Below are 20,061 nucleotides of genomic sequence, written 5' to 3'. Positions count from 1 at the left end.
CAGAAGCGAGCTCTGTAATGCCCATTGACTAGGTGCCTGGAGAGTAAGTAGATGGATCTCTTAAGAGCGAGGGCAAGCTGGAGCAAAGCAACTGGTGCTCCAGAGCTGAGCAAGGAAGTCGGGGCTTCCAGGACCCGGGAGAGGTGGCGCAAAGCACAGCTCTAGCCGCTAAGATCAGGGGCTGAGATCAGGACAGACAGCTCTGTCAGTTTTCGCGGCTGCATTAGAGGATGCGGGTACGGAATCTTAGCTCAGAAGGTCCTTTTTAAAGTTAGTCGTGAAGTTGGGGCCTCTGCTGAGTGTGAAGTACACAACAGAAGCAGTAACTGGAGCCTGAAGGGGAAGACCAAAGAGCTTTGGTGGGAGTGCACTGGTGAATCACTAGGAGATCGGTGGTGCCTTTGTTATATCCCCAGGCACTAAGCAAGTGAGAACAGGCTGTATCCATCAGTCCTGATAATAGGGACTGACTACCAGACCTAGGCCCGAAAATAACTGAATCCACTGATAACTGTCTTTGGACCTCTGCATTTCTGTCTCACTGTCTAAGGTACTCACTGCTAACATCTCCTGTTGTGGCCATTTGTCTTTTCTTTACTAGACTTTAATCAGTTGGAAGGAGAAGCTGTGTCTTCCTCATTATTGAGTTGTAGCTCGCCACAGTGCTTTATACGCATCAAGCAGTGGACGGCTGCCTCGGGCGTGCACCTTTATCAGATTGTACTGTATTGGTTTACTTGACAGCCTCGGTATTTTCACCCTGAACTCAATGGGCTTGTACTGGATTCATCTTTGTTTCCTTTCGGTTCGGAACTTAGTTTTGCAAGCTTTTATTGAATTAAACTGTGTTCAAATAAGTGTACGAATGAAAGAATGAATTAAAGTCAATAAAATATGGGTGGGGGGTGTCAAATAAAAAAGACTACACACTGTTTAGCCACTGCCTTTTCTTTTACATCTGTGTCATTGTGAACTTCAATAAGCCTGTAAAACTTGGTGGAAGACCGATGATTTACATACAGTTTAAATGGAATACACGTTGTGGATCTTCTTATGCAAATCTCTAGTCACTCCCTGGAGCGAAACTGTAGGCAAAGGGCAGGGGAAGTAGATTATCTTTTTTTCTTCTTTGTTTTGTTTTTTCCGAGACAGGGTTTCTTCTCTGTTGCTTTGGAGCTTGTCCTGGAACACGCTCTGAGTTGGCCTCAAACTCAGAGATCTGCCTGCCTCTGCCTCCTGAGTGCGCCACCACCTCCCTACTTAGACGTTATCTTTTAAGAGTGAAGGCGGAATAGATGAATCTTTTAAGGGTGAAGGCGAGCTAGAGCAAACCAGCTGATAGCCCTGATTAAAGCCAGTCAACCCGCGTTTCAGAGCACGGGAGGGGTGTGATTAAGAGCACAGCCTTAGTTTCTGAAATCAGGACAGATAGCTCCGAGCTGAGCTAGAGAAAAGTTCCTTGTAGCTAAATGATTGATTTGTAGACCCTCATTGGGTTTCATTTGAATGAATCAATTTTAGATCACTATGGTTACTGTTTTCTTGGGCGTTGAAATTTAAGGTTGACCTTGAAAAAAAAAGGTTGATGAAACACTATGTAAAAAGCATTGGATCCAGAATGTAAATCTACTTCCATTGCTGGAAAAACAGTCACGTGAAAGACATCTTTAAAGGCTCACTGGTTTGTGACTTTTTTTCCCCTGTTCTTTCTTTTTTAAAAATGGTTTTCCTCTCACAGAGGCCAGAAGATAACAAAAGTAGACCCTCATAGAAGGTATACTATGTCCCCAGGCATTTTTCTCCTGTGCTTTGCATAAATTAACTCATTTCTTACACTCTTTTGAGAGGGATACCGTTATGTTCTCCATTTTAGAACTGAAGTCTGAGGGACCAGTGGTACTACAACGTGACCAAGGTCATGGAGCTAGAAGCGAGGGCGCTGAGATTCAGGCAAGACTATGGCTCCAATATGCCAAAAAAGAGCGCCGGTTTAGGTCTTTGGTTCATCTTTGTGGGTTATAAAGAAAATCACTCGTCTTAATCACTCGTCTTTTTTGACTACGGCAACCCCAGCATTTACAAAGAGCCGGCTATACACGGGAGACGGTAATACATGCTTCAGCCGCATCCTTATTCTCTCCGCAATAAACTTGGGAGGTTATTTTATCTTCCTTTCCAAGACCAAGAAACAAGCAAACAAAAAAATTAAGGTTGAGGAATTAAAACGATTGGCCCGAGGATTGCCGTACGAACGGGAAAATTACACTGGAAGCTCTGTCTTTGCTAGCAGTGAAATCAGGCAAAAGGAGGACCCCACAGGGATGCCAAGAAAGTACAATGAAATAATGGATGTAAAAAGGCCTCGAAGAACAAGTGCAAGGGCTAAGGCCTGTGCATTTGAGTCACTGGAAAACCGGTTCCCCAAGACCTGGTCCCAGGGTTTCTGGCCCCAACCCAGCGCCTTCTCCTCCCAGTGCCCAGCTTTCTCTTCAAATTCCTTTCTCAGTCTCCACAGATCCTGCCCCCAAAGCCTCAGCCGAGCGGCAGAACGGAGAATAGAAGGTACGCGCGCGAGCAGGAGGCGGGGCCGCCGCCCCAAGCCTTTGGGGGGGGGGGGGCTGGTCTGCGCGCTTGCGCTGTACTTCGGCGGCTTCAACCGCCCCGGCTCGGTGGCCAATCAGAGTCCCAGGCGCGCTGGAGACGTCTTAACGTCCTGTGGGTCGTGTGCGTAAGGAGGGAGGTAACGTAAGGGCGCTCGGCGAGCCCGTCTCTCCTCGAATGAAAGGAAACAACCCCCGGCGACAGAACCCCGCTCTTCGGCTGTGCCGAAGAACCGACGCCCGCCTTCCTCGTCTTCCCTCGTGGGCGCTGTCCTCCCGTCGCCCGCCCATCAGGCCAGGCTGGTGAGTTCCCCGCTGGAGCTAAGGGCCCCCCATTCTCTGTCTGGCGGGAGAAGACGAGAAGGGTGGCGGTGGCCAGGCCGCCGCCCCTGCCCGTTGTTAGGGGGGTACTCGCGGTGGTCTCCTTCATTGTCAGGGACCCCCAGAGGCGCCGCGCTTTGTCGGTGAGCGCTGCAGAGGCTGGCGACCTAGTGCCTTGGGGGCGCTGAGGAACACGCTAGGCGGCAGTCTGGACTTCAGGGGAGGGGGCTTCACAGTAGAGGAGGGAAAAACTGGGATGGGGGTTTAAAAAACTCTATACTGTTGCTTAGATCGTTTTAGGGGTAAGGAGGGTGACTCCTAGTTTCGAAGTGTAAGAGAAAAAAATGGTTAGGATGGCTTGAGGCTGAGCCCTATGGAATGAGGGGGAGAAAAAGAAAAACTCCCGGGCGAGGGGAATCGGGTGAAAGTGATGGATAAGGAGATGCTCTGGAGTAAGATCCTTAGAGGACTAACTCCTGGAGGAGGGAGGGGTGGGAAGAAAGTGCTACGACGCTATTTTCCTGAATTCCAGAGATTTGGCCAAGGACAATCGGTGTGTGGGGGGGCGACCCCTGATTATCTGGTTGAAAGGAACCTGCCGAAGTGTTGGAAAAGAGGATAGTTTTTCGAGTTTATCCAGCGCTTTGGTTAGAGGGAGATCTAGGAGTCTAGTGTGTGATTGGGGAATAAATAACGGAGAGAGTCCGCTCTGTTATGTGCCTGATCCTTTATTACATGAGCGAACAGCACGGCGTTCTTTTACAATTTCTATTCGTTTCGATATTCTGCATGAAAGTGAAAAACAAATCTTTTGATCTTTGAAAAGCCTTTAATTTTCCTCTGGTTCCTACGTAATATCAGGTCTTCTTCATACAGTTCAAATTTTTTTTTCACTACCCTTTGGCTCGAAACAACTGGAAAATTCCTTTAGTTTCCTTTTGAATAACCGCAAAAAGCAGTGCGAAGCATGTTATAATATCGTGCAACCAAATTCAGGTGCCTTTCTGGTACATCTCTTATTCGTTTATTTCTCTCTTCTGGAACTTTCCTTATAGAAAAGCTGTGTTATCTTTGGAGGATCATGCTTCTATCTGTACATTTCAACTGGCTTGCAGGCGGAAGGGATTTCATCTTCCGGAACTGCAGTTTTTGTTTTGTTTGTTTCTCTGTGGAAAACGTTCTTTTTAGATACCAGCCATTGAACGAGCTCTCGAGCTGGTTCTCGAATGCCCTCCTTGGTTGTCCAGGTGATTTTCTACCTTGGTGCTTCACAGCATCTTGAAAAAACAGCAGAAATGCATTCATTGTTTCAGCTGCGTGTGTTTTTCATACGTTTAAACAACGTATCCCATAAAGATGCTGTCTCTTTCTGCTTTAGACATTATCTTTCTTCAAAGGGAAAGGTCTCATTATCAGGGAAAAGTATTGAACTTTGAGCTGTGCCTGCTCTTGAAAATATTTAAATTAAAACGAAAGCGCTAAATAGATGCGGATGATTATGAACCCTATAGTAGTGATGCTTTTGAATGGCTGTATTCTGCTTACCCCGAGACCACAAATGTGACAGCAGTAGATAAAAATCTGTATTTTTATGATAGACAGTTTGCTGGGCGTCATTGTTTCCATGATGGTCTCTGCTGCTGCGTGTTTTAAGAAGGCAGATGTGAAAATCGGCAAGCTATGCATACATGCATTATTTGAATTTTAGTGGAAAAATCCAATTAGTCATTGCATAGCAGGGCAAAAATTTAATCGTTTGTTGCACATTTATGTGTTTCTGCTCACTTTACAAATAAAATATAAACTAATTACCAGTAAATAAATAAATATTTTAAAATGCAAAATTAAGCATATGTTTGTTCTCCTTTAGATTTTGGAATCATTAATATCTAGAAAAGCAGGTTCTGAAAATTAAGATGAACAATGTACCTGTTTATTAGTGAAATGAGGCAATATTTTTTTAAATTTATTTATTTATTTATTAAATATTTCTGTCTCTTCCCCACCTCCGCCTCCCCTTTCCCTCCCCCTCCCCCAATCAAGTCCCCCTCCCTCGTCAGCCCAAAGAGCAATCAGGGCTCTCCGTCCCGTGGGAAGTCCAAGGAAAACCCTCCTCCATCCAGGTCTCGTAAGGTGAGCATCCAAACAGCCTAGGCTCAAATGAGGCAATATTTAATAAGAATAGAATGGGGGTATGATTTCAGAATCAATTTTGGGAATAAAGAGTGATTTTTCCCTCTAGGAATTTTGCTTAAGTCAGTTTTTTTAAAAGCCAGTGGTAGGATTGTATAGGGACGGCACATTAAAGATGTCTATGAAAATTAGATTTATTTATAATGTACCATCCTTTCAGCTGGCCTGGATGACCTGGAGAAATGCTGAATACATCATGGTGACTTCACAGTGCTATTATTCATTGCACGGTAGTAGAAGAAACTCATTTAGAACTCCAGGAGTATATCTGGGTGCTATTTATGAATCTTGGATGTTTTTGCATAGCTGTAAAAACTGGAGCAGCTATATTTTTCATAAAGCAACTGGACACATACTTGCCTGAGCAAATGCAAACACACTTCCCCTTTTGTTTCTCTGTTGTCCTTTTTTTTAATGCTAAAAGATTAGCTACCTATTTTCAGTCTGTTTCTCAGTGTTCTGAAATCAGTACTATTGAGAAGTACCCTGTGGCACTTGGGAGACTGAGGCATTTAAATTAGAGATAGCATTAGCAGTTTGTTAGATCATCAAAGCAGAGACTGCAAGACCTTTGAAGTCTTGTTCAAAAGAGAATATTGGATGTAAATTAATGAGAAGAAATGTTTTCTTTGTGGCTTCCCATTACATTACATCGAGATGATCCACGTTGAGCAGAGCGGAGTGGTTGTAGATACTGCATCACCTTGCTGCTGCTTGCCCTGGTGGTGGTGGTGAACAGATGCTTCTCAGCACTAACGACTGAATTGTTAGTGAGCCAAGTCTCCAAACGCAATGTCATGAAATGTTCACCTCTATATAAGTGGCAATTTAATAAGCTAATTTGAAGACAGAAGTTTGAGATTCTATCGATTGTGATGTATGTTATGGCAACCTGGGCCTAAGCTGCTTATTCCCATTAATTGGGTGAATTATACAAATCAAAACACTGATTTGAAATTTGTTGAGTGATGGCATTGAATGATCTGTGTTAAGAACGATGATGCAAATCTGTAGACGTCTGTGTTACAGTTTTTCTTCTTCCCTTTTTTGGTTTGACTGTACAACCTATAATTATAATCTGATCAACTGCAAGACTCATTCAGAAGCATTTTCCTTCCACTGCACAGTATTGCTAACTTCTGTATAGAAGTTACTGCATGTAGAAGACCACTGTTGGTTTGGCTTTTAATAAACAGACAGGATAAATCTCAGCCAAATAAAATGGTTTGGTAACCCATTTTAAGGTCCTAACGACTGTATTTTTGGTACAATATTAGAAGCTTTAGTATTTTATTACATGGAAAAGGAACAGAATAGCAAGGATCTGAAGTCATAAACATTTTCTTAAATTTGAACTCGATTTCAAGTGTTAAAAGTAGTTGTTTCAAAGTTATGGTTAATTTTGCTTCTAATACTTTATCATTATGTGAACTGGAAGAAAGTAAGCAATTAAATCAATTCTCATTATTTTCTAGTTTAATTTGTAGTTTTTAATTGTTCATAGATCTTTATCATTTTGTTTCCTTGATGGCCATCTACCTATACTTGAAAGAATTTTTTTTTATTAATTACTAGTGTGTCGTGGTCCAGTGCCAGCCTGGACCATAAATTATTTCTCAGGACCAGAGGGGAGGCCTCATACTCATGATCTTTTGCCCGAGACTCCTAAATGTTGAGAATCTCGCCACGCACCACTGTATGCAGTAGCTTTGCTATACATTCTTCTCCGCACAAAAGTAGTTTTATCCACATGGCTCCTAATTGGAACTCATTTTGATTTCTCTCATTCGAGACTTGATTGCATTCTCTATTTCCCTCGTAATACGTATTACATATGGAAGGCATCTTGGGCTTTAGTATTTATACTAATGTTTAAGTAACTTTTAAAATCTAGGTCAGACATTAAACTACTTGCATAGAAATGTATAATGTTTAAATGAAATTAACCATTTTGTTGCCATTCTTATTCTCTGTAGCATTTCTTGAGGCTTAAAGTGGCATTCTAAAAGCAGTTTAAAAATCATGTCAAGCTCAGTTGAACAGAAAAAAGGGTCTACAAGACAGCGCAAATGTGGCTTTTGTAAGTCAAATAGAGACAAGGAGTGTGGACAGTTACTAATATCTGAAAACCAGAAGGTGGCAGCACACCATAAATGCATGGTGAGTATGTTATCAATCAAGTGACTTCAACCCTTCCTGGGAGAGAGTCTTAACACATTAGCGTTACTGGGTATGAAAGCAAAAATGCTGTTAAATTTTTAAGAAATAGTTTAATACTATGCAATGTCATTTTAATAGAAATTTCATTTTTAAGTTTAATATTTTATTCGTTGTCTTGATGTAATTCTATATGAACCTTACTGTTTCCAATGTATTTATAGCTCTTTTCATCTGCTTTGGTGTCGTCACATTCCGATAATGAGAGTCTTGGTGGATTTTCTATTGAAGATGTCCAAAAGGAAATTAAAAGGGGCACAAAGCTGGTGAGTTGGTATTTCTGCCTCTTGAGCATAAAAAATATTTTAAACTCACAAAGAAGGAAATTGCTTATCTTAAAGTGTACTACTTCGTAAATTTTAGATAAATTTAAACTGTGGGTTCTTTTTATTTTCTAGCCATTAAAATCTAAAGCTTGCTTTGTTTATAACTCAAGCAAAAGAAGTGGATCACTATCTGTACTATTGGAATATTTCTCCTTCAAAGGAAAATCTTAAAGGCTGTGATCACTTACAAAACAGATAGTTCATTTAATTTGCATGTGTCATGTTTAGAATCTTCATTCAAATGTATTTTTCATAATTCTGGTATGTCTTTCCTTTTCATCATAAGATTAGTGTGGATCATCACAAACTAAGACGGCAGTGCCTCCTCCGCAGGAAAAGGATAACTTGCTAACAAAATACTATTCTGTGGTTTGGCTATATGACACAGCATTTATGACTTTGGATAACTTTGGTGAATTTTCCAGGAGTTTTCTGAAGCTGCGCTAGAGTTATGTTCCTGTAGTTATCTTCACCACCAGTAACCAGATTGGCAGAATGGTATATTTCTCCTTGGGAAAAGTAGCATCATCTCCATTGGTATTTACAACACACGACTTACCACATAACATTTAATTGATTGACAGATTGCTTTCTCTTTGGCTGTTTCTCTTGCTTGAGCTCTTTATTGAAATTATATCCATTGTTGTAGTAAGATCTTAACTGTGAAAATATCATTCCAGCCCTAAACTGTATGTAATAATAGAAAAGATCTTTTTTAATGTGATTTTTCTTTGGTGGTTTTATATTACTTCATAACTGTAGTGTACTGTTTTTGTTTTTTTTTTTCTTTTTTTTAAGAAACAGAACATCAGTGTTTTTATTTCATGGTCCTTAAAACAAATTAAGATGCAACAAGAAAATGTTATTTACTTAAAATTATTGTTGTAAACCTTATTGCTTCATTTATTCTTTGTCATTAGATGTAAAAACCCTTTCTCTTCTTGGTGTTAGAGATTGCACCACTTAACATGCCTCCTGTAGTCAGACAGGTATGGTATTGGCCCTTGATACTGAAATAGAATTAAGAAACTCAGTGCCTTCTTTTTTTTTGCATGTTACATGAAGCAGAAGTACACATCTGTCAGTATTGCTGTAGTTAATCTAGATTCAATGTATTTGAACCTGTTTGTAAAGAAAATACCAGAACGTGATACAAGTTTTACTATTAGGAACTATTTTGTTTTGAATGTGGGGTGTTAATCTGTTAATCCCTACCCCCAGGTATAGTGTGCTATAAATAACTCAACTTGTTTCTTGATCTATTGAGTGGGATAATATGAAGGGTTAAAAGCCCAGAAATAGGAATAAACTTGGGCTTGGATCCCAGCTCTGTCACTAACTGGGTGACCCTGAATATATTATTTACCTTCCTAGCCATGTATCCTTGTTCAAGGGATAATGAACATAGTTAGTTGTTCCACAGAGTTATTATTAGGATTAAAAGAGCATATACAGGACTAAGCATGGTGCTCAGCACGTAACATAAGTTAAGACTTGGTAAATGCTAGCCACCTCTGTAGTTATTCCTTATAGATAAAAGTAAGATTCTGCTAATATCATTGAAGACTTCCGAAAGCATGCTAGGCAGAGAAGTCATGAGATCAAATATTTCTTTGGTGTTTGAGCTAGAACCCACAGTCTTAAAGATGTTAAGCATGTGCTCAACTATTAAGCTACTTCTCCAGCCCTGTAGCCTTCTTCCTGGATAATTCCCACAGACACATTGATGTTACCCGAGACAAGTCATTAACTTACTTGTGTTTTTGCCACCTATCAGTAGATATTGTTTTACCATCACATACTAGACATCAACAACAAATAGTTATAAAAGGTAGAACTATTTCCCATAGGCTGGTGGCATAGCTCACTGGTAGAACGTGTTTAAAGCTTGCATGCTGTTGCCAAGCATTAACTCTCTAAGAGCTATGACTTATTTCAAAAGCTATTTGACACCCTGGGCATCTTGAATTGTGGAATAGTTACAAAAGAGGAGTGTATCGGAGCCCAGACAGTTCTCTTCTTCCTTCATCCAAAGTGTTAGAATTTAAATTACTTATGTAATGAATTGGAGAGCAGCATTTGTTTCACCTTGAAATAACTTTATAAAAATTAAAATTTTTGTTTTTATTTTGTGTGCATGAGTGTTTACCTACTTGTATGTATGTATATATTATGTATATGCACTATGTGCATGCCTGGGGCCCATGGAATTCAGAAGAGAGTGTCAGATTCATTCAATATTGGTAACTCTTGAGAACCTGGATCCTCTGAAAGAGCAACAAGTACCCTTAACTACTGAGCCATCTTGATAGCCCCTTAAAATTTATCCTGATACTTTTATTTTTAATTATGTGTATATCTGCATTTGTGTAGCGGTATGTGCATATGAGTGCAGTTACCCATGGAAGCCAGAAGAAGACATTGGATTTCTTGGAGCAGGAATTATAGGCAGTTAGGAGTTGCCTGATACACATGCCAGTAGTAGAACTTGGGTCTTCCGCAAAAGCAGAATATACTCTTAACTACTGGACTTTTTCTCCAGGCTCTGAAGTAACTTTAGCTTTCAGGTTTTTTCCTTGCTTATATTGTTTTCTTTTTTATGAGGTATACTGCCAAGTAACCAAAATTCTTTACTGTTTTCTTTACTTTTCCCAGTGTAGATTGGTCTAGGCAATAAAAGGACTACAAATCAAATAGGAAAGAAGAAAAAATAAAGAGTTCTATATATCTTAAACTACATATAAACCAAGTAACTAGTGTCCCTGGTCAGCTTTTTAAGGCATTTGATTCTGTGAGCCTTTCTGCCCTGGCTCAAGGTCATATGCATTTTGAGATGAAAAGGGTCATGGATACCCACTGAAAACAAAAGCAGGAGCCCAGATTCATGGCAGATTTTAGTCGGTACCTGGCATTGCTTCCAAAGGTCTCCATTTGCCCCAGGGAAAAGTGGGTGCAGGTGGCTAGATGAGAGTCTTGCAAAGGTGGGAACACAAGCAAGAAGTATGTGCAAGTATGTGATTCCTTGTAGCCATGGGCAGTTCTTCACGATTTCCATATCAGCTTTAAGGATCACAGAGGAAAGCTATTTTATACGAACATGTTCATCTCTTTCCATTATCTTAAATATATAGACCCTAGATGTATGAAGAGAAAAAGAAAAAAACTTTTTGTAGTTTAGTCATTTATTTTTCCACAGTGATTTCCAGTTCTTATTGGAGCTATAAAGACACCACAACTGTACCCTGCACCAGCTGTGTTTTGTTTTTGAGCTAGAGTCTTCTGTGTCCCAAGCAGGCTTCAAACTTACCATGCAGTTGAGGATAGCTTTGATTCCTAATTCTCCTAACTCCTCTTCTCAGGTGTTGGGATATTATAGATTCTATGCTCACCTGTAAAATTTATCCTTAATTGTCTAGCCATATAGAAAAAAATGTGATTTCCAAGTAAAGCTATTAGTTATCATTGCTTTTTTGAATCTCACGAGGAGACACTTGAATGTGGTATTTGAAGAATGTATTCTTTCTGAAGCTACATGGTGAGATCACTAAGATCTACACTGATAGTTACTTTTACTAATTGGTACCTGTGTCAGATAGATCACAGATGTTGTCAAAAGAATCCAGGAGGTCATTTAGTTTACCTTCCTTACTCCTAGGCAAGATTACCTAAGTCCCCAAGATGATCTGCCCCTCTGCTCTGTTCTGCTGTTAGGAAATTGTGATTCTACTCAAGTTATATGAAATAAGAACAGCAATATATTTGAGAAACTCATCCCTTTTTAATTCAAGTATGTTTCTTAATTTCTATGTCTGTCTCCATTAAAGAAATACTTATGGCTTTTTCTCCCTTTACTTAAAAAGAATCCTTCCTATACACAGCGACCATCCTCACATGATTCCCAAACTTGCCTATTTTCAGATGAGAATTTTTGCCATACCTCATGAACTCCCCTGAATGTTTTACACTTTTTATAGTAGTAGAACTAGCTGGCACTCATTGAGTGCTCAGTATGTGCTAAGGACTAGGCTAAGTGTTTTAAATACATGATCCTAATTAATCCTCACAATCATACTTCAAGAAAGGGTTCATTCTTTTTTTTTTAAAGATTTACTTATTTATTATGTATACAACATTCTGCCTCGATGTATGCCCGCACGCCAGAGGAAGGCGCCAGATCTCATTACAGATGGTTGTGAGCCACCATGTGGTTGCTGGGAATTGAACTCAGGACCTCTGGAAGAGCAGCCAGTGCTCTTAACCTCTGAGCCATCTCTCCAGCCCCGAAAGGGTTCATTCTTGCCGTATACAAAAGGAAGCAGCCTCAGAGAAGCAAAGTAACCTGAATGTCTATGGCCATAGAGCTAGTATGTGACAGACCTCAGATTTGAATCCAGGGCCCGCACTCCTAATCACAGGTTATGCCAACTGTCCTTTTAAGCTGCTTCATGTCAAATTACATTTTAATAAAGTATGATGATAGTTTTCTAATAAAGATTGCTGATTTTAGGACATACTCAGGCTCCTATTGCTTAATCTATTCTATCAATAGCATTCATTATCTTGCTTACTGTTAGGATAGACCCTTATATACATCCTAGGTAAAAATGGTCTATTATATCGGAGATATTTTTGTAGGCTCCGACCATAAGACAACTCATTCTATATAGTCTTTACTCAGTAGCAAGGGAGTGCGTGGCACTGCAGAGGTAGGGTGTCTGTATTTATGATCTAAATAGATAACTCCTAATGTGTGTGTTCCTTCTTTTTCAGGGGGACTCTTCCCTGCTTAAAATGTTAAGAGTTTTCTAGAGGCAGTCAGGTATAGGAATGAAGTAGACTTGAGTGAGAATGATTACAGGTAGTTTGGTTGGTTGGTTTTTGGTTGTTGTTTTGTGTTTGGTTTTTTTTTTTTTTTGACACAGGGCTTCTTTGTCTAGCTCTGGCTATCCTGGAACTAGTTCTTGTAGAACAGGGTGGCCTTATCTCAGAGATCTGCCTGCCTCTGCTTCCCCAGTACTGGGATTAAAGGCATGTACCACTATTGCCTGGCCAGGTTTTATTTTTCTTATAAATATCAGATAAGACTATTAACTCAATGAGGAAAGGCAAACAGGATTTTTCTGGAAACACGTTACATACAATAGGCACTGTGGAGAATGAAGCATAATGGGAATCGGAAAAGGGGTAGGTGTTCAGACAGGCACATTTGAGCTTTTATAAAATAGGGTCTTACTATATAGTCCAGGCTGGCTTTGAACTTGGAATTCTCCTGTCCCAACCTCCTGAGTGCTAGGAGCACAGGTACCACAAAGCAAACTTTTTCTATAAAAGACCAGATAATAAATCTGTGAAGCTTTCCTCCAGCTATGTGTAATCAAAGACAATACAGAAAAAAATGGTTATGACTGTGCTCCAATTAAACTTCATTTACAAATTCAAGAAGTAGGCCATGTTGGGCTCACAGGACATCTGCCTTAGGATATTTGAGGAGGAAAAGAAGTAAATTTTCATCATGAAGATTTTTCACTTCTATGTAACTATATGTACATGCATTATGAAGGTATTAATGCTAGTGGGAATTCTTTAAAAAGCCAGTTATGGCATGCGGGTTAATTTTAATTTTGAGGTATTTTACCAGAAATTTGTATTAAAGTGAACTTTGCATTTGGGATGATTAAGTAGAATAAGCAGTGATGGAGAAAACTGTGTCTTTGGCTATTATGGAAATGCATTTATTTAAATGCAGTCTTTTTCTTTGCCTTCATTTAGTATTTTTTATAATTGGAAACACTAACTTTATATCATCTAATTCTCATTTGTGTTTGCTAATGGAGGAGACCCAAAACCAGTAAGATAAACCCAGAGCTTGAGGAGGTGTGCTCAGTGGTAGACTGTTTGCACAGCATGTTCAAGGCCCTGGGTTCCTTCCTCAGAACTGCAAAAACAATTGAGCAGCAATGGCAAATAATTTCTCTGTGCTTTAGGGGACTGTCTTGGTGCTTGAGTGTGGCTATGTTTTTGGCATTCTTCACAGATTAAATATAGCAAGCAGCCTGGCAGTTCACAGTATTCTCAGCTGCAAAGACCATAGCTGAGAAGAATCTAAACAAAAGGTCTATGCTTACAAAATGGCTGAACTTTTCAGCTGAACAGAAGGAGAAAAGAAACTTCAAATGCTCCAATACAAGAACCTGTTTTTCTTATCAGCCATTCCGGTAATTGGATAGAATAAAGTCAGAGGGGTTAGATTAGGCAAGAACTTCATAGACCGAGTTTGTTGTCCTTTTTTTTTTTTTTTTTGGCTTTTCGAGACAGAGCTTTTCTGTAGCCTTGGAGCTTGACCTGGAACTAGCTCTTATAGACCAGGATGGCCTTGAACTCACAGAGATCTGCCTCCCAAGTGCTGGGATTAAAGGTGTGTGCCACCCCTCAGCTGTACTCCAATTTCTAAGACTCCCCCCCCCCCATTCTTTTGGTTAGTCTATATGTACTCTGGTTTAAAAAAAAAGTGCCCAGAGCTTTTCATTGGCCCTATTTTTTTTTTAGAGGCACCTGGAAATTTAAAGTCTAAATATGTCTTGTAAGCAAGATTATCCTCTCATTTTTCAAGAATTTGACAATGTTCAGATTTGATTGATTTTTTTTTTTAGCTTCTTTTTAGACCTTCTAAGCAAGTTTTTATGTGCTATCGTAATAACACTGGTTTTGGAATCAAGAGTATAGCTATAAGATCACATAGAAACATTTTTGAGTTCATGCTGTACCCTTCCTGGCAGGGACAACAAGTAATTTGGTTACTGTCAACTAACTAGGTAAGCCAGAGACTACTCTTGTCCATTTTGGATATGTGAGGTAGTATTCTAAACTATGATCCTGGAGATAATACAGCATTATTGAGGCATTCCCGACTATTTGCCCTAACTGTACTGTCCTGCTTTCTGGTTTTTATGGAAGATATTGTTATTACTGTCAAAAGAAGGAGTCAGACCACTGTAAGGTGAACTTGCCTCTTATGAAAATATCCTAGATACAGTGTCCCTTTCTTTAGGTGCTTTTGACAATTTTCGTCTTTGCCTTACAGGCTCAGGACTATGGCTACTTTTCACATCTTCTTTTGCATTTTCTGTATTCCAAGCAGTTTTCTGATGCGAGTGTCTCCAGTGCTGTCAACAATATTGCTCAACTGTGACTGTGTGTCTGTGTCGGGTGTTCCTCTGCTACATTGGGCTGCACGGAACTGTGCCAGACGGGTTTCTGCGTAGCCACTGGATTCTAGCTTTTCCACAAACACTTACTTTTTCTGCTTATCCATGAAGTTGGCAAGCTCCTTTTCATTTTCCTCCCCTCAGCTATTGAGAAAACTGTATTTTCCTTTTGTTCCTTAAGACTTTGTGGAGACTCAGTTTCGCTCTTGGCCTTGTTCAGTTGACTGCAGCGCAGGTATGTTCTGCCGTCTGCTTCCTCTGGTAGCCCAGCTAAGATTTACTTTGAGTTCTTTCTGTGTCTTCTCATGCATGACTTGGTTCCTCTTTCATCTTTGGGTCAGCTCCTTGAGACTTGTTTCTGTGGTACAGCTGAACCCATGTTAACATAGCAGAACTTCTGGCTGTTACAATGACTTCTGACCATACTGTGGAAAGGGTATGCAGTTACCTATAATAGGACAGGACCTTCTTTCCCAAGTCTCCAACTTTGACTGGAGATTCATAGTTGAGGTTTCTCAGGTGTGTCCAGGAGTAAGCTGAAGGGGGTGGGTGAGAGTATCAGTGACCCTTGTTTGCCTTTTTCACACAAGGGCATGGACTAGGATGCAAGCAGAGGAGCTGGGAATGAGCATTTATACAAACTACATTGCGGGAAAGAAAACTGGCTCTCAAGAGAATATTTGATAGGTAGGTCAGCCCTGTTTTTGAGCAGGGAAAGGATACAATTGTTCTTAAAAAAGCCATGTCCCTGTCACATTAGTTTTCATTTTCCCTCATTGGAAGGTGCCAGGGATACAGAGAAAGCTTGACGAAAATGGCGACTGACAGTCTTCTTCTGTTGGATAAATAGCGAGGACGACTGTGGCAAATTGCAGAGCAAATGTTTTCTGTAAAGGCAGATACTGGGTACCAGTGCTAGCTAGGGTGCTTATGACAAACCTTGCTGTGATGGCGATGGTGGGGATGGGGGCTCTTTTGTTTGTTTTTTAGGAAAGAGTCTTACATTGTAGCCCTTGCTGGCTTGGAACTCATAGACATCTGCCTGCCCCTTCTTCTCCCTCCTTGGTGCTAAAATTGAAGGCATATGCCACCATGCCCATCCCTCTTTTAAATTATTTTTTCTTTAGTCTTTGAACATTTCATACATTTATGACATTTGTTTTTATCATAGTTACTAGTTACTGACCATGACCTTCCTCCACCTCCTTCTAATGTCCCTCACCTTGTCATCCTGCTAACTTCATGTCCTTTCTCTTTTGTTATTACTAGCCCCCTGGAGTCCAATTATTGCTGCCCGAAAATGTATGGGTGTGGTGATAGCCACCAGGCTATGGGAAAACCTATCAGCAGCCAAGTCCCCAGAACAGGATAGTGGCTCTCTCTTCCTTTCTATTTCTTTTTTTTTTTTTTAAATTAAAAGGCCTTTCCGGCAGATCTTTGTAAGTTCAAAGCCAGTGTGGTTTACAGGGTGAGTTTCAGGACAGCCAGGACTGTTTCACGATGAAATCATGTCTCAAAAAGACAAAAAAGAAAGAAAAAAGAAAAGGCCTCTTTTTTGTTCTATTTGCCATAGCATTTCAGAAATGGTTCTACCTACTTACCTTCTTTCCTAGCTTCTTTAATTGTGATATTTATCTTTAAGCTCTCAGTCTTGTTTCAAGAAGGGCTAATCTGTTCCTTCCTATACTCTGTATTCTGTCAACTGAATTGCCCTCAAGTTCACTTTTTCTAGTCCCAGATCAAACCATTTGTAGGTTATTTTGTGTGTGTTTTGTTTGTTTTAGTGTGTGAGTGTATTGCATGTGTTGTGCAGTGCCTTCATGGGTTAGAAGAGAGTTCTGGATCTCCTGAAAGTGGACTTACAGATTGTTGGGACCCACTGTGTGGGTCCTGAGAACTGACCCTGGGTCCTCTGCAAGAGCAACAAGTTCTCTTATCCAGGGAACCATCTCTCTAGCCACTGTTTGTTTCTGAATAAACCCTGAACTCAACTTGCCATCCAACTTGAAATTGCCTCAGTTTCCAGAGTTCTGCTATCAAAGGTATATGCCTACATCCAGTTCATTAGTTTTAGAATCATCTGAAGATAAATAGGTAGAGTCTTCAATTTTTAAGTTTTTGTGTGTAAGATATTCCAGTCTTCAATAACAGATTTAACAAATTAATTATGTTGACAAAATCAGCAATCTATTGAGCACTCTCTTAGTTTTCAGGGGGAGAGTGCTTGCCTACCATGCACAAAGGCCTGGGGGCCTTCTCTAGTGTTATAAAAAATAATAGAGAAGGGGTGGTTAGGTAAAAATCTATCCACTTATAAATACTAGCCAAATAGGGAGGGAAATTGTAAGAACTAAGAGGAAGCTGGTATGTACCCTGTCCTGTAGGAATGGAGGGAAGAGAGTTGCTGCAGGCGTTGGGCTAAAGTGTGGATGATTAGGACAGCACAGTGAGAGGTGGAAGAGTGAGGGTAGAAATTTCTGACATTTGGAAGGCTGACACAGTTGGGGGTAGACTGGGCTATATACTGGGATTTTATGTCAAAAAATAAAACAAGTGGATGGACAGATTGCTCAGTGGTTAAGAATATTGTATAGTGAGACTTTGGTGATGCAAGCCTTTAGGCAGAGGCAGGTGGATCTGTGAGTTCAAGGCCAGCCTGGTCTACAGAGTGAGTTCCCAGAAAGCCAGGGCTACACAGAGAAACCCTGTCTCAAAAAAAAAAAAAAAAAAAAAACAGAAACCAAACCACACACACACACACACACACACACACCCGTCTGTTATTCCAGAAGACCAGGATTCAATTCCCATGGTGGCTCACAGCTGTCTGTAACTTCAGTTCCCAGGGATCTGATGCCCTCATCTTGCCTCCATGGACAAACACCCATAGAAAATAAGGAAAAACAAATTTTAAAGTATTACATAAATACCCTCACCCCCAAATCCAAAACTCCAAAGAAATTCTATTCCTTATCTTGACAAGTATTTTCTACTCTAAAATATTTTGTCCTATTCTTCATTAAATGGAACAGACAACAAAATAAGCTTTTGATTGCTTTAAAAACATGATCTTCCTATGTTGATGTACTTGGTTATTTATGAAATTGATTTCTGTTCCCATAGCAGCTTAAACAACTTACTTTGGATGTATCTGAATTCATAGCCCCCCCACCCCCCAAATACTGGCATATTTTGGTTTCCTTTGCTTTCTCAGCTGATCGGCAAACACGAATGCATTGACTAAACTATTTCTGATACTTTAAAAAAACTTTTATAACAAAATACTTTGAATATTGTAGAGAATATGGAGAATTAAAACCATCTAAAGATAGCAACCCAGCATTTTGCTATATTTACTTCTGCTCTCTTTCCTTCTTTCAGTTGTTTTTTCTTTCTGTATTTTGAGTCAAGGGTTTCTCTGTGTAGCTCTGCCTGTCTTGGAACTTGCTTAGACCAGGCTGGCTTCAAACTCACAGAGATCTGCTCCCTCTGCCTCCCAAGTGCTGGGATTAAAGGCATGTACCACCACCACCTGGTTTCTATTCATTTTCAAAGACCATATACTAGAAATATAATTGAGATAGAAATTGACTTAGTTTCATACCCTCTGTTGGTGTTTCATTTAACATAAATAGACCCATTACTTTGAAGCTGGGTATGCACTAGGTAGTTTGAGGCTGCAGGTCCCAAATCTGAGTGCAACGTAGCTCTCTGAAGGAAAAGTTCTCTAAAGGAGCAGCAATAGAACATTCCTTCATATGGACGTGCTGCAATTTATTTGAACATGTTTCAGTTGTTTTTTTTTTTGTAATTAAAACGATTCAGAACAGTTCTGCAATGAATGTGTTTGAACATAATTTTTTATGCCTGATGATATTTGCAGTAAATGTGTAGAAGTGCAATTACTAGAACAAAGGATATAAACTTTGTAGAAACTAATTCTTCATTTTGGTGGTGCTGGAGGTGAAGGTCAAACCTAGGGCCTCATACATGCTGAGCAAGTGCTCTGTGATCTTGCTGTTCCTCCATGAGCACAGTGTTTCTTTTTATGGTAATTACTTGGAGTTTCGGTACTCATTTGAAGAAGTGGGTTATTTCTTGTGTATTAATAGTGGATAGTGGCCCTTATGATTTCTGGGAAGTACCTACATTGAGAGTATTTTTGACTTACATGAATATTTATAAAAATGATAGTTTGAGAGATTTCTTTAGAGAAATGTGGAAAATTTTATTGGAATTTATATTAGCCTCTTAATACATCAGCGTTGCTTAGGGACTAAGTAGTCCAAATGTTAGGATTATAAGTGGTGTTTGTTTTTTGCTTGTTTGATCTTGGGTTTGGATTTTGGAGGAGAGTCTCAGTAAATGTAGCCCAGGCTGACCTGACACTCCATCCTTGGTCTCCTGAGTACTGAGATGAGAGTTTAGAGCAAGGTATCTGGCAACCAGGAAACAAAGTGAAGGCTCTGTTTTTACCTTATTATGATTCACTTTGCTATGGCATTTATAGCTTAGGAGATGGCACATTAAAAGTCCACAGGGTGCAGTACACTGTGTTTTCTGAACCAAAACCATTACTAATGATTGTTATGTACTTTTAAAAACAGAATTGTTTTCTAAATATAGAGTATGAGCTGGTTAATTACCATCTAATAAGTTCAGAACATAAGATAATATCGAGTTGAAAGAATCTTCTCTCTGTTGCCTTGAATTCATAATGCAGACAGTAAGTAAAAGTAAATTGAAGCAGGCAGGCCTATTTTCACAGTATAATCAATTAGATATCACAAAATATTCTCAACTCAAGGTATTAAAACTACTTTATAATTCTTTTATCCTCTCTACTGACCTAACTTCCAATTGATTCTACCAGGTTCCCAAATAGTATAGGGGAGTTTTTCTCAACGATTTTCATTTAAATCTTTCTTAATCTTCATTTAAATCTGGTTTGAAAATTGGTTTTGGTGGTAGTACCAGGGACCACTGGTACTAGGGACTGCTGGTAGGTTTTGTGACTGAGGAAGCAGTGTATCACTGAGCTGTATCAACACTCTCTCTGATTTAACTGGAAGTTTTAAGGGAAAAAAATCTTATATGGTATTTTTCCTAATTAATTGTATCCAGCAAGTTCTGGATTGCAAAAGAAGTTAATCTTTTTATAGTGGTATTTATATATAGCTCAGATTCATGATTTACAGT

The 20,061-nt window shown here is 39.7% G+C and overlaps 1 protein-coding gene across 1 annotated transcript in view; it reads left to right on the top strand.

Moving 5' to 3' along the window:
* Positions 1 to 2,717: 2,717 nt before the first annotated feature.
* Positions 2,718 to 20,061, top strand: part of Phf6 (PHD finger protein 6) — a 41,427-nt gene continuing 24,083 nt past the window's right edge. The window contains exons 1-4 of the mRNA XM_050121671.1: positions 2,718 to 2,903; positions 4,965 to 5,054; positions 7,091 to 7,274; positions 7,496 to 7,597. Of these exons, the coding sequence (XP_049977628.1) occupies positions 7,137 to 7,274; positions 7,496 to 7,597 (240 nt within the window). The 5' untranslated portion in view covers positions 2,718 to 2,903; positions 4,965 to 5,054; positions 7,091 to 7,136. The remainder of the gene's footprint in view (positions 2,904 to 4,964; positions 5,055 to 7,090; positions 7,275 to 7,495; positions 7,598 to 20,061) is intronic.

The sequence above is a fragment of the Alexandromys fortis genome, unplaced genomic scaffold (genome assembly GCF_014885135.2).
Source record: "Alexandromys fortis isolate MF-2015 unplaced genomic scaffold, M_Fortis_MF-2015_v1.1 scaffold_194, whole genome shotgun sequence".
NCBI classification, from domain to species: domain Eukaryota; kingdom Metazoa; phylum Chordata; class Mammalia; order Rodentia; family Cricetidae; genus Alexandromys; species Alexandromys fortis.
The sequence above is the reverse complement of the archived record's forward strand: the minus strand, read 5'-3'. Positions and strand labels throughout refer to the sequence as shown.